Here is a 17,676-nt window from a genome sequence, read left to right as displayed (position 1 = left end):
CGCCCTTCTTTCTGAGATTCAGTTACTGTAGGAGCATATTATTCAGGTATTTTGGTAAAACAATATTCAGTTCAGTCAGGCAGCCATGGATGCTGCAGGCAGTACATGTGTTCATCCTATTTTTAATCCCTGCCATCCTGCATATGTCTACCTAAAAAGCAGGCTACTATTATGATAGTTTTGTTTTCCTGTTTGCTGGTATGTCTCTGCTATTTGTACACTATAGTTTATTTAAAGGTAGCAGAGGAAGTGGAGATTACAATGTCATTACTGAGTTATGTAATATTAGAAAAGGAATGTTCCATCCCTTTCAAGGCTCATCTGTGAGCTGTTCTGCATTGTACCCCCTTAAATGATCCCATTGGGTTTATCAATAATGGTATCTATATCCAATCTGATTGGAAAGGTATTATCTTTCAACTTTTTAAATGGTATGTAAATATTTGTGTGGTTTATACATATAACAAAATATGAACTCTTTAGTAATTAGGACATTTTAGTTTAAATAATATCTAGTATGGCCTTTATAGAAAAATAACATATTTGGCTTATTAATAATTGCTCCTTTTTTGCTCCAGATAAATATTCAATCATATTTGCAAATCATCTGCCATGAAAAACACAAAACTCTCCTAGTGAATGCAGCCTGCCTATGAAGGCCATATCATTATAAACCTAGTAACCTCATGCATAAAAGTGTGTGAAGAAATTCTTGTTCTCCTTGTGTGTGGCCTTTGTCATCTGATCAGGTTGCCTCTATAAATCTCTCAAAGAGTTCTGAAAATAAACAAGTAGATTGCTTTATTCAGCACATGCTTCTCCATGTCCTACCCTCCAACACTCCTCCTGCACATACTGCCCACTGTCATACCTTCCACATATCTATTCTGAATATACTGCCCATTCTTATCCCTCCCCACCCTTCTCCTGTATACTGCCAACTGTCATACCTTCCACATACCCATTCTGAATATACTGCCCATTCTTATCCCTCCTCACCCCTCTCCTGCACATACTGCCAACTGTCATACCTTCCACATTCCTATTCTGCATATACTGTCCACTCCTATCTCCCTGGCAGGGGTGTAGTGGGGCGGGCACACGTAGGCACGCTGTGCCCTCACTTTTTTTGGGACCCCCATATAGGCTCTCCCTGCGCAGTCGACATTGATAGCCTTCCCTTTTACTATGCCCCCTCTTTTTTCTTATGACTACACTCCTGCCCACCGGATTCTCTCCTGCACATACTGCCCACTGTAAATATCTCTGATTTCCTATTCTGCTTACACAACCCATTCTTATCCCCTTGAACCCTTCTCCTGCACCTACTGCCCACTGTCAAACCCTCCGATTTCTATTCTGCATATACTTCCTATTTTTATCCCCCATACCCCTCTTCTGTGCATACTGCCCACCGTCATATCTTACTAGATTGTAAGCTCTTCGGGGCAGGGTCCTCTCCTCCTGTATCACTGTCTGTATTAGCCTGTCATTTGCAATCCCTATTTAATGTACAGCGCTGCGTAATATGTTGGCGCTATATAAATCCTGTTAAATAATAATAATAATAATAATAATATCCTCTGCATTTCTATTCTGCATATACTGCCAGTTCTTATCTTTCCTCCAGCTTTTATCCCTTGGCATCCCTCTCCTAAACATACAGCCCACTGATATAATTTTACTTTTCTATTTTGCATATACTGCCCAGTGATATCATTCAGCATTCCTTTCCTGCACATACCGCCCACTGTCATACCTTTACTTATTCTTTACTTCATATACTGACCAAATCCTTTTCCTCCACACCCCTCTCCTGCACATACTGCCCACTGTTATATCTTTTGCTATCTTATTTTGCATATACTGCCCACTCATAGCACTTAGGACCCCTTTCCTGCACATACTACCCACTGTTATATTCCCTGCATTCTTATTCTGTATATTTTGCCCATTTGTATTGCTTGGCACCCCTCTGCACATACCCTATCTCTGACACTCCTCCTGCACATACTGCCTGCTATCATACTCTCCACTCCCTTATTGCCCATACTGAAGCCTGCTCTTTGCACCACTTACTTTCACATATTTTCCTAAAACACTTCTTTAACATTGTTTACGATATCCCCAACCTTACCAACTGTTGAATAGGCAATCTTTTTATCATTATAATCATTATTATTATTTTTATCATTATTATTATTTGATTATTATTATCCTAAGAGCATTATGCATACAAGCCTATGTAGAACTTCATCTCAATATGAACCAACCAGGTATGCCCCATAAATCTCCCATAGTGTACAAGAAATAAAAAAGCAGATTGTTTCATTCATAAACTCTGATCCACGAGGTACATGGTTTGCTTGTAGGGAGTCTCTATGCACATTACCACTTCCAATAGCATTAGGGGATGATTATAAAACACATAGGGGAACACGCCAAACATCACTGGACTAAACATCTTTATGCCCTCGGCTGCTTTTCTGCTAGACAGATAGTAGATTGAGAATTGTGAATGAAAATGGTGTGCCAAAATATACATCCCTGCTTAGCACCAGGCTCACATCACTGCCGTAATAACTGCACTGTCATGTCTTTTATCAACATACAAATCACGTATTATACGGTAAGATTTAATAAAGAGGAGAAACCAGATGCAACGCAGAGATAGCTAAAAGCAGGACAGACTGTCTGAAAAGGAATTATGTTGTGACATATGAAAATACAGGGAAACAGACAGCAAGCTCCGCATATTGCAGTAGTGTATAATGCCAAAGTGATATATACAATACGAATCGGTTATTTTTAAACAATGTCTACCAGACATAAAATAACCAAGCTGACTCATAACACAGAACTCCATATTCTATTAAGTCTAAACCTGACTTTGAATACAAAGCACCATAAATAAATCCAAAAATAAATACTTAGTGAGACAGTATGCAAAAAGGTAGAGCCAGGAGATTCTCGATGCGTAGGCCTAGACCAGTATGACGATAACATAGACCAGAATGTACAGGAGCAAAGGGAGGCCATGGCAATAGAAAGTCTTGGATCATGTGGCATTAGGTACTAAAGTGTAAAGTTGTGAGGAAAAGTTCATTAAGTCTGGTGTATTAAAAGAACAAAAGAAATGATTTTCTATACATGTGATTGGATGCATAAGAAAAGAACTTGTAGTCCATCCATCTCACCTCATTTTTTAGTAAACCACCTATTATAGGTCTTTCTTTTCTATCAACACAAGGACAAATCAATAATGTCCTTTCCTCAGTTGTACTGTAAAAGACTCAAGATGTGTAACAGTAAAACAGAATTGATAAGTACAAGTAGGTCTAGTTGACCTGTACCTATAGGCAGCAGTGCGAAAAGGCAGCTTTTCCCAGTATAGTCTTTAGGCATTGGACCTGATTTACTAAAACTCTCTGATTTAATAAACTTTCATGGGTGAACTGAGGTGATCTAGAAAACCTTGAATGGCTTTCTTTGCTCTTAGTTGGAAAATGCTTTCAATCCTGAGACCAAGTCTATTCTAGATTTGCTGGATCACCCAGGTTCTCCCATGATAGTCTGTATTCTCCAGTATTGGAGAGCTTTGTTAATCCAGACCTATTGTGTGCCTATAGTAGACTGGTAATTTTTTTTTTTACTTGCCAAATGATTTTTATTTCTGACACCCACAAGACAGCATTGGTTGGCAGGGCAGAAGGCCTAATTTTCTCTCCTGCAGTAAAGTTACAACTGCAAATCCAGTCCTTTCTTAACCTATGACTAGACCATGAATGGAAAAGTAGATTTAAAAGCTCATCTTTCTGTCATTCTGCCCCTTTTAGCATACTTTTTGATAGCTAGTTTCCCCCTCTCCCAAACTGACGTATTCTGCAGAGATTGCAAGAGGCTGACACCAAATCAGAATATATTAGATATATTTTATATATTAATGAGCTGCATTTATTTATATATTTTATATGTACCAGGAGTTTAATATTTATGTACTAGAAGAAAGAAACAATTAGGCACAATCACCATACAACAACAGCATACAAAGGACACATATGTATTGAGCAAATAGTATGTACATATATACTGTATATATATGTATATAGTGTATATATAAATACAATTTAATACAAAGGGCTGATGTAAAAAATAAAACCTTTATCTGCTTTAATCCAGCACAATAAATAAATGAATATATGTATGAGGAGTGTCTGTATAAAACCACCCATACTGTGGGATTCCATACAGCATAGAATGAATACTGGACATACCTTTTTAAGTACATCATCCGACTGCTTAGAGTTATTATCAGCCAAGGGCAGCAGTAAGCAAAGATAAAAACACAAAATATGTAATACATTTATTAGTGCAAAGTACCAGCAGCAGAAAGAAATAGATGATGAAATGAAACTCTATCCAATTTCAGACCAGACAAGATGGAGGTATAAAAAGCAATAGTTTGCACAGTGTCAGAGTTACACCGAGACCAGGACCTTTCTAATAAAACTATGATACAAGTGACAAAGTGCAGGTCATCATCACACTGTCACACTGTGTTCTGCTGTCGGGTTGTCTTTGCAGATGAGGATCAGAGCAAATTGATGAGTAAATTGATGTATCTTGGTGCATTTTCTCTTTTATAAGCTGTATGAAGGCATGAACAAATGTAAAATAAAAGAAACTGTGTTTTCATTGCTCAGATCATTAAAGCCACCTTCTGCCTCACCACTGTGACTTTCTCATTATAATAGACAGTGTGATAACAATTCAGTGCAAGCTGGTTTCTGCAGTCACTGGCTGACATCAGGTGCTAGTTGCCTGCCTGCAATGTGGACCTTTTGGCTGCAATACCCTCCAAGGTACTGCCTTGGAAAATTAATTCAATTTAAATCATATAAAAGTCTGCATATGTGTTTCTGATTGAAGACTCAAATTAAAAAAAAGAGGGGGAGCCTGACAGCCAATCAAAAAGCACTTTCAGAAGCTAAGCTCAAAAGGACAGCTTTCCTTATATCAGTATGGACATACCCATCAGACTAATTTACTAATATAGTGGAGAATCTGCAATCAAAATATTTGTTCAATATTCAAATTCAATTATCTAGTGAAAAAAGAAAATTCCTTGTTTGGTTTGAATACCAATGTAGATGTATTGCAAATGATTGGATCATTTAAGTTAATATTAACACATTTTTGAGGACAAATATGTAACTTCATTAGTATGTGAAGCTGCTTACAGTTTCCCAGTAAGCAAGAATTTGTGAAAGTAGTTTTTATTCATGTTTTATTATAATTCTAATTATTTTATTATCATTGAATTATGTCCGTGATTGAGCATTTATTCCCAACAACATCTTTGAAAGTTAGTCTTACATTCTGCAACATGTAACATATACATTTTAAATATTCAAAGAAAATTCATTGATATTTGTAAAGAAAATGTGAGGAATCAATCACCGATAATCGATGCCATGGTTAGAAAACACTTTCAGAAAAGCATATCAGTGCAAATAATCATTCAGCACAAAAAGAGTTGTATTCAGTTTATCATCTATACTACCTTTAATGACAAAGTGAGTACCTTTCAATTCAGTTATTATCCCAATGCTTTCTTCAAAACATAAAAGTTATTTTTCTTATTGTCTCCTATTCGCATTATCACTAGATCTGTCACTGCTCCACAAGAAACTTGTATTTTATTAAGGTAATTCTAATTACATCATCACAACAGTAACATTCACATAATGCAACCGCCATACAAGTAAGATACTTAAACTTCTGTTAACAATTTCAGAATTTCACTCCTTATACTTGATATCACTTAATAATTTTGTCACTCTGTGACCCTTTGCTCCCACACAAGTTTGTCAACCCAATTAACTACAAAGTACCATGTGAACAAATTGAATGTTTCACACTTATCTTTGTATTGTATTGCTTGTATGTACTATTTTAAACAATATTTTGTGTTTTCTAATAAAGTTACTATTGTTTTTATATAAGAGTTACTTATCCGTGCCTCAAAAAGCCTGTCTCTTTCTCTTCCTTTCCCCATTATTCATTCAGCACAAAAGATAAAATTTACCTACCACTGCTTAAATCAGCAAATAATGGAAAATACAAGTGACAAATCATGAATCAGCATTATCACTAAATATATTCATGTTACCTATTTTATTATAGTAAATAGTTTAACTAAAGATATTTGTTAAATATTATATTTAAATAATACAATATATATATATATATATATATATATAATATTTAAAAGGTATTCATGAAATACTTCTTAATCCAATGCCCAGTCTATGTCAAACCTTGCAATATCAGGAAATCAGACACAAATCTAAAAGATCTGCAAGACTATGAATAAAGCCAAGGCTGTTGGTGACATGTAAACCCATAGCTCGAACCTGGCAAGTGATATAGACAGAGATTACAAGGGACTGGAATACTCTTCTTTAAAATGGATAAAATTACCATTTTCACATCAGTCCCTGTTCCTTTTTTCATAAAGGCAAAATATATTGTTTTAATGCTGATTAATAAATAGACATACTGTATGTGTTGCTTATTGTGTATGTGTGTTAGTGTGTGTGTGTGTTTTGTTTAGGCTTGTGTATATATAAAATATCACCATCTGGGTAACTGACAATATCCTGCCCTTGTCCTTCTTCCATAGTCTGGAGAATGAGGAATGCACAGAAGCAAAAGGTACTATCTAGTTTTATGTAATTTCTCATTCCTTTAACAGACATATTTACAAAAGGTATCTTGATATACCTGTTTTATGTCAGGCTTCTATAATTTGCTGTACAGTACCTCTCAGGGATAGAACAGAGGTGACACTATTAGACAATTAGCCACTACTATTGCCCGTCTAAAACTAAAAGTATGAGGACCATATCAGGTAGCTGTCACATATTTGTCCAACCACAGGTTTGAAAATCACTTGGACCAGGCTGTCTTCCTAAACTATAATATAGTTAGCAGGGTGGACAGATTTACTCAATGGGGTTAAGAACGGACAAAGAAAAGAAAGTGTGTACACTTCTATCAACTATATAATTTGAGAAACAAATTCCTGATCACTTTATATGCCTAATCATGTGCAGATGCTTTTAACTTAATATTAGATAATTGAAGCAAATAGTAATACAATAAAAATATGTTATTCTCCTTTAGAAATCAGTGCAGAGGAAGAAGAACCTGGCTGTCATGTTTGAAGGGGGCTCAGGGGTACAAAACTGGCGAGATTATAATTCAAATTACTTAGCATGCAAATACATGCGTCTATAGGAATTTTCTGTAGTTTAGAGTCTAGGATTCTATTCCTGATGGACCAAAATATATCAGCTGTGCCCTCATATAGCCATAGTCTTCCAGCTTTAGAATTTTTAGAATCCTTATATTTATTAGAGGTATCCTTTACTAAGGGAAGAACGTTGGCTGCTATTCCTGAGCTCCCCCATCTGAGTATTAGTTCCCTAGATGTCCTGATGATCTAGTGTCTTCAATAAATCTTGAATTTCAGACATAGAACAAGTATGGATTCTAGATGTCTTTTGTGGACACTTATTATGTGTCCCTGTCTAAGGCCAGTGACTGCCAAGTAACAGGGACAATTTTAGAATGGGGCAATTTCGAAAATAACTCAGGGTTCCAATTGACAGAGTGGCAAGAGGTGCAGGGGGCTGGAATGCTTTGCCTGGGGACCCTATTTTATATTTGCCTAAAGACCCATTTTGTCTGCCTCTCCCATGTATTTAGCACTTTCTTTAAAGTCTAGAATTACACTCCCTGTATTTCTCTTCGAAGAGGTTTCCTCTAATAGATTCTATCTAGTGTAGTATAATGAGTAGTCAGCAACTTAAAAATGTATATAAAAAAGCAACACCGTTGCAATACTATTCTACACTTTAAAAGCACATAAAATAAAATGCAATGCAAAGAATGCAAAAGATCACACAGTTCCTGGTGCAAATATTAAATGAGGTCATCAGGCAATGTGGAAAATGAGTGGCATAAACAAGTAGGTGATGGAAGGGGACCTGTCAACACTGTCAAAAGACTTCAGCACTGCACTCACATCCCGCAGTAACATCTCTAATGGAGCAGATAGCAAAGTGTTGGAATGGAGAAACATGAGCAGTTGTAAGGAAGCTGCCAGGCAGGTGTGTTGAAAGAACTCTATAGCACATTACAGGTAATCCACTAAAAAAAGATTTAGTAGGTGACAAAGAGTGAAGTCACTTTAAAAACATGTCTTCATTTCCCCCATTGGTAGTAACACATTTTCATGACCATGTGTTATGAACACACAGCGATAATGACTATTTGTGTTACTTAAGTAAGCTGATTAATGAAATGGCAGCTTAGGGTCTCACCTTTCTATAAGTATCCCGTAGGCATTGACTAGAAATATGTGGTTGTTAGAAAAGTGGTAAAAACGCTTCACTGGTTCTGCATTTAAAGTTTCGCAGAAAAAACGCAGAATGAGCTGTGTAGTATCCTTCGGAGGCTAGGACAAAAAATGAATGTGAATCTACCTAGTAAGGACACAAACCTGAAATGTGTTCCTAAAGTAGAACTAAACCTAAAAAAAAAGCTTTTCAGGTCAGGTTTTTTATTGCACAGGGGACAGGCTATGTCTCTTTTGCAATAAAACAAACTTACTTATTTGTAATAATTTAAATATGGTAAAACTTCTCCAACATTATGGAGCAAGTCTAGTTGAATGTGACTTACTACTTCTAACGATTCCTAAACTAAACTCGCCTATCTTGGACCCTTTGCTGGGGCCAACTTCTTTATTAGTACCTGTCCCAGGTTCGGGATTTTTGTTTATTATGATTGGGCAGGCCAGAATGATGTAATTCATGCGCATGCACATGAGAAATCATCTATTTAGGGCAGCCAGCCATACCAGGATAATACATTGCATGTGCAGCTCGGTAAAGAGGAGATTGAGAACAGGCAGGTAAGTTTGTTTTATTGCAGAATAGACCTGTCCCTTCTGCAATTAAAAACTTGCCTGCTCCCAATGTTTTTAATTTTAACTTTCAAAACTTCTCTACTGTATCCAAAAACAATTAAAAAAAAGAAGAAGAATTACTACCAGTCTAGAAACCTATAGGCTCTTTTTTGTAAATGGGGAATCTGACATTTCCTGGTGGGAATCAATTACAGCCATTGAAACACCTGGACTTAGAAGATTCCCACAAGGGAACGTTTGAGGGGATGTCCGATTCACTGTTTTTTAAATAGAGCCCTATGTAACACTAAAGTAAATAAAAATGACAAGTAGGTAATATGTGTTTAATACACACATTGCCTACTTGTCATTTTTTTTTTTACTTTAGTGTATAGAAGTATCTTGCATACCTTCAATAAATTAAAAAAATGATATATTATTTATTATAAATATTGCATTCCAGAACCAGATTTGATATTTAGCCTATTAGCAAATGAATGCACTGTGAAACACATGGGTGGAGATTAGCCAGTATTATTAAACATCTGCGTGAGCTCCAGCTTGGTACCCTTTCCTAATGCTGAGTCACTGCTGCTGAAAAGACCAGGGCGCAGAGAATGGAACCTCTCCCAGCGTCAGGAGGCCGGCATGTGTGCATAGTGATAGGACAAGCATTGTCTACTGTGACTCATCCAAACAATATTGTCTTTAAAATGAAGGCTGTAATGATAAAGTCAGGAATGGCAGACACACAGCTGTTTATTCATTCTCCTACATTGGTATAAATAAATGCTATAGTACATCCTAACTTCAAGTAGGAGTTTCTGCTTCATAAGGTAGGCTAACAAGCCCCTGCTGATGCCACATCGAATCATTATTGTTCTTAGATTACCTGGTGTGCAGCTTAACACATATCTGCAATGCTAAGCTAATGCAAGTACCTGCTGATAAGTCTGCAACCCAGAATGGGTAGAAAAGTCCTAACTTATGTTTATTGATGGAATTACCAAACTGACTGATGATTGTTAGCATCCTCAAAAATAAATTTGGCATATAAGGCTTGATCATTAAGATATATACCATGCTAGCCAAAGTATTTTCCAGGTCTATGAAGTTTATTTATTAAAATGAGATTGCATAGGGATTCAGTGGCATTTACTTTATTTTACGGATATGGGTTGCATACTTAGCAAAGTAAATTATTATCTTGCAAGAGGATTTTCAACTAGGTTAGCAAAATAAATATATATAGACTTAACAAGTGATAAACAAGCCCTCAATAACCCATGTACCTGCAGACACTGTGCAGAAATTTATCTTCAGGGTTTGTTCACAATGGCAGTCAATGGGTGGCTGTAAAGTTTTACAGTCAGCTCTTCACAGCGCTACCTGATGCTGAAGCCATATAGAGGAATCTCAGATGGTTTGGTCTGCACTGATATTACACAATGTGATGCAAAAGACAAGATGTAGAATAGAGTTCTTTTAAAAAAATATGTCCTGCAAGCTTGTTACACATGTTTATATCAAGGCATTATCTTCTTGCAGACTCTCTCCTGGGTTGAATGATGGCTAGAATCATTAAACCTTATTTTTGTAGGCCCAGGCTGTGATGGCCACCGTAAGGTATGTTGTGCCAGTCAGGTCTTACAGAAGAATTCTGCAGAGTATGAATCATTAATGTCACACAGCTGACTACCAAGTGGCATTGGCCGCAGAACTCTGCGGGCATCATCACATGGGGGATCAATTTGAGGAACTCCAAGCAACCTCTGGAGAAACCCTGGAGTTCCATGGAACCTTGGTTAAGAATGGATGTACAAGAGTGTTAAACAATAATCACTAAAACAAAAATGAAAACTGAAATGCTATTTTATCTTAAATAACTCTAAGAGGAACACCCAGCTAGAAAATAATGGGGAGCGGTAATTATTCCAAAGTCCTATGACCCTAGGGACCAAAATTGGTTGGATGCAAATCTCCCATAGCTTTAGTTTCTGGTCAAGCTGTACTTATTCTATCAATAATACAGAAATGATTATGTAAAGTGTGAAATTACATCTTTTATTTGTTGAGTAGTGGCATACTGTTGTAGAACTTCAGTAACTAGTCTAATTTCTGCATCACCAAGAAAGCGATAGTGGCGTGTGTTCATTGAGCAGCTATTAAACCCCCTATGAAGCTTGTTTACTCGCATTTGTTTTAGCTACACAAAGTGAAGCAGCTGACAGGATGCATCATAGATGAAATAGCACACCTGCTGTAAGAAACACAAGAGACTCTCAAGCAGCCAAATCAGGAAATAGTCAGCTCGCCTCTTGTTCCATGATGAGAGAATATGCTGGGAGATACTGAAACATAGCTTGATTCTCTATCACAGGCCAAGGTCACAAGTGGAATCTGCTTACACATATATCCACTGCTATTCAAATAATACTATAGGTATATCCCAATATCCAGATTTCTATGTGGGAAAAGAATTTTATTAAACTGATCTTTTTCACGTCAAAGATTGCATAAAATTACTACCAGTTCATAAGTTGGAAATTCTGAGGTTTGGCAGATGAAGCCCTTTGATGATATTGATCTAATGTGATTCCTGCCAACTCTTTGTATAAGTATCATGGTAGTTGCATAAAACGATACTGGGCTCAGGGAGATAAAACAGATTAGCTTCCCACACCCGGTACACATGCCTCCAAAACATTTCACACTTTCAAACAGAAGCATTTGCAAGAAGATCAACCTACAAGAAGAATAATTCAGTTATAGGTGGCACATAGTGGACTACATAAACTGGGGGGGTTTTATAACTTGGAATCCCCAAAAGCGAGATTTCCTTCTTACTATTCTTATCCACCTTCATATTTGTGCTTATCCCTATTCTTTGTGTGTTCCGGTATCTCCTGTTGTACCTATTAACAATATCACATTTAAAATCCAAACTGGGAAATCTCAGTGATGACCATCAAAGTTATGCAGACCACAAATATGTCACCAATAGATCAAAACTAGGAAAATGCTCAACCAGTTAAAAGCTGAACTATAGGCAACTATTTAAAAAATAAACAATGAATGGAACAGTTTATTTAACAATGAACTCCTTAAAGCTTTGTGCAGGGACAATGCTAGCTTTTAAGAACACTTAAAAAGTTTTTTTTACTAATTCTTTTCCTTTTCCTTTTTTTTTCCTATTTTTAAGCATTATCTGCTATTCTCTATTTGGAACTTTTTGGCAATCTTATAAATATATCCCTCCTTTGCTTTTTAAAATGCTTGTGGGTGATATAGAAGAAATCAATAATATATATGAACTCCAAGTTATGTTTTACTTGCAAAAAAGTCATAGAAGTTTTGTCATCTTTTGTATGTCAGGCAATGGGTAGTGTTGCTGTACTGTCCATTGTTGGCTTCCCCCACGTCACCCCTACAGTCCCTACTAGTTTGAAGTGAAAAATTGCAAGGTGCACACTTGTTCTTGAAAATTTTCTTCTGTCTTTGCCCTTTATGATTTATGATGGTTTATCTATGTTTAATATAACTTTCTATACACACATATTACTTCTAAAATGGGCCTGCAGTATTTGTGTGATGCCAAAAAATGAGGAGAGAGCAATCACAAACACTACTACTATACCATCTGATGACTCCATAGCCATATCACTGCCCATGAGTCTTCTCTGTTTCAGCCATAACAAGAAATTGAATATATCAATATTAGCTTTTTAACAAACTATTTTAGACATGTGATATCCACATAGCTTTTTGGTGCATGAGAGTATAAGAGGTCCTTCTATATCCAATACCTGAATGTAGGAACCTTTACTAGGATATGGGTGTGACAAGCAGGAAGCACTTAATATCCATCAGTATTATCAATACTTAGATAACAACGAAAGGGTGTTGTACCATAGGACTAGGACCTTCATATCTGGTAGAAATATTTATAAGGCATATATATACAATAGGCTAGAAAAGATGTCAACATAAACCAGAACTTACCTCTTTACTGATCTCAACATCTGTGAAAATACTCTGTTCATCCTCTTCATGATATTCTCCATCAGATTCACCCAGAGCTATAGGAACACAGACTGAAAGGCGAGGGTTGACCATATAATCATCACTTTCACTAACAACATATTTTTCTCCATTTTTTGAAATGCCTCCATTGGTATTACTCCCTTCCCTGTAATCCTTTTCCTTCCCTGTGCTGCTCATGTTGATGTTATTGTGCAGATTGATGTTGTTGATGTTTCTGTTCTTCGTTGAGAGATTGGTAATGAATGTGTCCCCAGTCTTTTTGGGCTTAGTAAATAGGTTGCGAAAAAAGTCTATGACACTTTGTTTGGCAAACGAAATACCCCTGTGAATCCTTGCAATTGCAATCTGAAGATTATTCATTTCACCATCCTCATCTGGTGCAGATAAGTTATCTGCGCTGAACGAGCTAAGTAGGAGAGCCAAGAAGAGGTTCAGAACCTGAAAAAAGATAAAAATACTATAAATGCAAAAATGTATTAACTAACATTTATACATACATTAAAAAGCAGGGGGTGATATTAATAAACAAGAAATCCAAGCAAAAAGATAAATAGGTTTAGGGTTAGATTAGTCTGAATTTTTTAGGTTAAGGTACAGTGGAACTGATGTGCTATGTCAACTTCTTAAATTTTAACTGTGCCTAAACATTATCTTGTAAGATTTTGTCTGGAATTCTACAAAAATAGCAGAGCACTTTGTGTATGTAAAGGTGCATTGGCACATATGTGTCCACAATTTCGTAGCAGTGCAAATTTGCAATGTGAGGTCCATGGTTAGTATCAGGATATTTGCAGTAATAATGTGAGATGTCATTACTGTGATGCCCATTATTCTCCTTCTTAAGAAGAAGCAAAGCCCTGCCTCTACCAAGAAGGCAGTTTGCACACAAGAACACATGGTATGGTTTGTCAGCTGACCAGTGCTTTATTCATTTCCTGCTTTTATGGTCACAGCTTCTAGAGTTTAGTTCCGTTTTAAAAGTTAAGTCTTGATCCTAGCATTTAAGAAAAATATGTGGGTTGCCTACACTGACCTGCTTCTGAAAAAGCTAGATATGTTCTTTGGTTTTCAGCACCCTTGTTAAAATATAACGTACTGAAAACTTACATAGTGTTAAAAAAAACCTTTGAAACCCTTCCATTAACATTTGCTATCTTTGTGACAAGCAGGCTGACCCAAAAGTACAAACTTACTACAAAAGGCTTTCAAGTGATTGCTTACAGCTGAGCTCACCCATTACAGAGAAGTATGACATATATATTCAACCTTATATGAGCTAATTATGACACATTAGATGAAAATAAATGCACATCTTTGGTAAAAAAAAGTTCAGAGTTATTGTATTATGACTTTTCATTATTATGTTTCAGTTAATATTGCCCTAAAGTGGATCTACCAGAACGGGTAGCTAGAGTAGAACTAGTGAATACACCTCTAAAAATAAAATGTATATTTATATGCCAAATATTCACAAGATGCCATATTCCAATTCAATTTGAAACAAGAAATGAAAAATGGTAATGGGACTTTTAAGTACCCAATAGTCAAAATATCATAAAATACAAAACCAGATAAATAGACTCATAAAAATGTTTGATTACTTTTCAATTTTTCAGTTATCTGGAATAAGACTTATTTCAAACTTCAGGCTTTATCATACTGTATACTTTTGTAATACTTTTTGTTAATGTTTTAGTTTTAATTCTTTAAGAAATTAGGAAGGATTATAGCTGTAAGTGTACACATTTGATTTCTCCTTACTTCTTGTCCCATGGCTGCTGGAAATTAGGTACAATCTCTTCACCAAGGCCACAGGTTGTTATAAAAATCTTTTTTATTAGTAGAATAGGAAATGATTACATACTGCATATGACTCTTGCATTCGGAGATGAAGGAAAAAGGAATCCCCCAAGATATCCATACTACCCCTCCCCATCTTATCCATATCCCAAAAAAAAAGGATTGGCTAGAGTCCTGCATTACATTCATGTTGTTGCTACAAAGTAATCATTATTAGAAAATCAATGGCTTTGATGATGATCCATAATCATTCTCAGGAGGAGCAGATTCATCTTGATAGATTCGTTTGGGTGAATATCTGTAATGTTCTGGAGTGTGTACTGCATTGGCAGAAGAATGAGGACATGACATCAGATGTATAAACATTGCCATGAGCTACCGTAAATACCAAAATATTTCTTTGCTGGTCAGACACAAATAAAAGGTTTGTCTGAAGGTGACCTTTTGAATCTGTCAACGATGAAATGTATAGCATTCACAGGACATCAGTGGAAACAAAAGAGGATGAAGGCGCTGGTATAAATGCATGATGTCTTAACAATCACATCTGCTGCATCCCCCACAGGAACAAATATTCTGAGAATTCCTACCACTTCGGGGAGATTGCATCTTACTTCCTGATACATTTCTAAAACAGAACATACAAATAAACCTCCCTAGCAAGACTGAGGAAGCAAAAATAACCTGATGAGATTTTTACCCTTCTCTTCCATAGCCAAAGCTACAATAAAAGCCTTTGGCTATATAAAGTAATACAACATGATAGGTGTCATCCAAAATGTAAAAATGTAAAAGACACATTAAACATTACTGAAAGTATACTGTAATGTGCCCTCACTAAAATGTTTGTATTATGCAGTATACTATCATATATCCATGTCAATGCTTGCATGAATATATTTGATTCATAACAATACTTGCTGAATGTGAAAGAAAAAATATCTTTTCTTCACCACAATCAGTAAAAAACGGATCATTTAGAATTCTCATAATTGTAAAACTTTTTTCTCTGGTATAGTTGAATTGACAAACAATCTTTTCACATTTTCCCAGGGAACAATACCAGCAAAACACTAGGTATAATTACAGCTGGCAAGAGTAACCTTTATTGCAAAGAGTAGCTGAAAAAATGACAATTGTGCTAAAACTGAATGTTACAGAATCCCTTTATAACTCCAATAACATGTTCATACAAAACGCCATTTTACCTAGCCACCAACTCTGACATGTGACCAGGTAAGTGTTCTGACTTCTATTCAAAAGCGGCTGAACAAAGCCTTCAAAAATAGATCCGGACAGAAATAGAAGCACAAGTGGGGAAAAAATACATATATTTAATGTCACATATGTTCGTATTCTGCAGGAGGAAACAAATAACAAGACTAAGAACATATTTTTGTGGTACCACTGTGTGAGTGGGAGTCAGTATTCAGACCGAACAAATGGTAATAAGAGAAATGTTTCAAAATGGAGGCTGCATGCTGCTTTCTTTGATCCATAATGCACTGTACCCTGTGAAGCCTTAATCTGCCGTATTGTGCAATAAATTGCTAGGGTGCAGCATGGGGCTCCTGACCAAAATGTAAGCATAACTACATTTTTGCAGCTTGATACTCATGGGCTGAATGGGAAATTTACATTGTATATATCTTGTATATATTTATGATCTAAAAAAATCATTAGGTGAAAATCCGGAGGCAATGACATACAATTAAAATCAGCAAAGGATCTTTGCATGAATTTGGAAACAAGGTTCAATTTACACACACACACACACACACACACATATAAATACTTTAACCCTAAAGTATTTTAGTGTTCTGGGCCAGTGTTCTCAAGTTTGGGGTAGATCTGTGAACTTGGAGTCCTTTTTACCACCAAGTTATTATGGGTATATTATACTAATAAATCAGATCCATAAGAACAGAATGTCCTGTGCCAGAATCCTCCTATGTTAGCGAATTATATAATTCCCATGATAGCTCAATGGTAAAAAGGACTAAATGTTCTCATACATAGTGGATGAACATTTAACAAGTTGTAGAGGAGTTGTAACGTTAAGGGTAAGGTTAACGTTAAGGGTAAATATTCATATTGACGGATGAATAAATGACTGTCTAGTGATAGTTTGTTGGGGGAATCGCTTAAAACATAAAACACATAAACATAATCTACTCAAATTGTGCAAGAAGTGGCGTATCTGACAGTAACATTGCCAACAACAGGAATTGATGCCTCTCCTACGGAAGGAAATGAATACATCCCTCACTAGTGTTCATGAATCCAGAGATTTTTTTTATTGTACAACTTTGTTAGGTTCATTATACATGAATTTATTAATCATTATGATGATAAAATTGCATCTTTTATCTGTAATAGTTGTGGGGAAGGAAGGTCATAGCTGCAAGGCCCCTGTCACCACAACTGACCATTTAGTACATCCACAAGTAAAGCAATATATTAGTTTATTGATCATGTGTATCTTGCACTAACATATCTAATATACCCCCCAAAAAACACAAACGCTCCCCCACACCACCCGGAGGCCATTTAAGTTGTTTTTGGGTTATCGAGGGGAACCTACAAGCACCTACAAGCAATCATACAGATAGCATCAATTATAGTAAACCAAGGCAAGAGTGCTTACCACTAAGCTGTTATGCTGTTTATATCTAATGGCAACCTGGATTAGCTTTTTTGACTTCCTGAATGTTATATCACAAAGAGTCCAGTCCAGTGTTTCTCAACCACAGTTCCGTGGAACCTTAGGGATCCACCAGAGATTGCTAGAGGTTCCTTAAACAATGAGGAGTTTTTGCTCTTCAGTTCAGTTTAGGTGACACCAATAATTTTTT

General features: G+C 36.2%; 1 protein-coding gene across 1 annotated transcript in view; it reads right to left on the bottom strand.

Moving 5' to 3' along the window:
- Nucleotides 1-17,676, bottom strand: part of LOC140332095 (sodium channel protein type 5 subunit alpha-like) — a 238,635-nt gene that overhangs the window by 74,689 nt on the left and 146,270 nt on the right. Inside the window, exons 17-18 of the mRNA XM_072413393.1 lie at nucleotides 12,980-13,459; nucleotides 12,540-12,657 (exon numbers count right to left, since the gene is read on the bottom strand). Coding sequence (XP_072269494.1) covers nucleotides 12,540-12,657; nucleotides 12,980-13,459 — 598 coding nt within the window. The remainder of the gene's footprint in view (nucleotides 1-12,539; nucleotides 12,658-12,979; nucleotides 13,460-17,676) is intronic.

This window comes from Pyxicephalus adspersus, chromosome 5 (assembly GCF_032062135.1).
Source record: "Pyxicephalus adspersus chromosome 5, UCB_Pads_2.0, whole genome shotgun sequence".
Lineage (NCBI taxonomy): Eukaryota > Metazoa > Chordata > Amphibia > Anura > Pyxicephalidae > Pyxicephalus > Pyxicephalus adspersus.
Note: the sequence above shows the minus strand (reverse complement) of the source record. Positions and strands in the feature narration are given on the sequence as shown.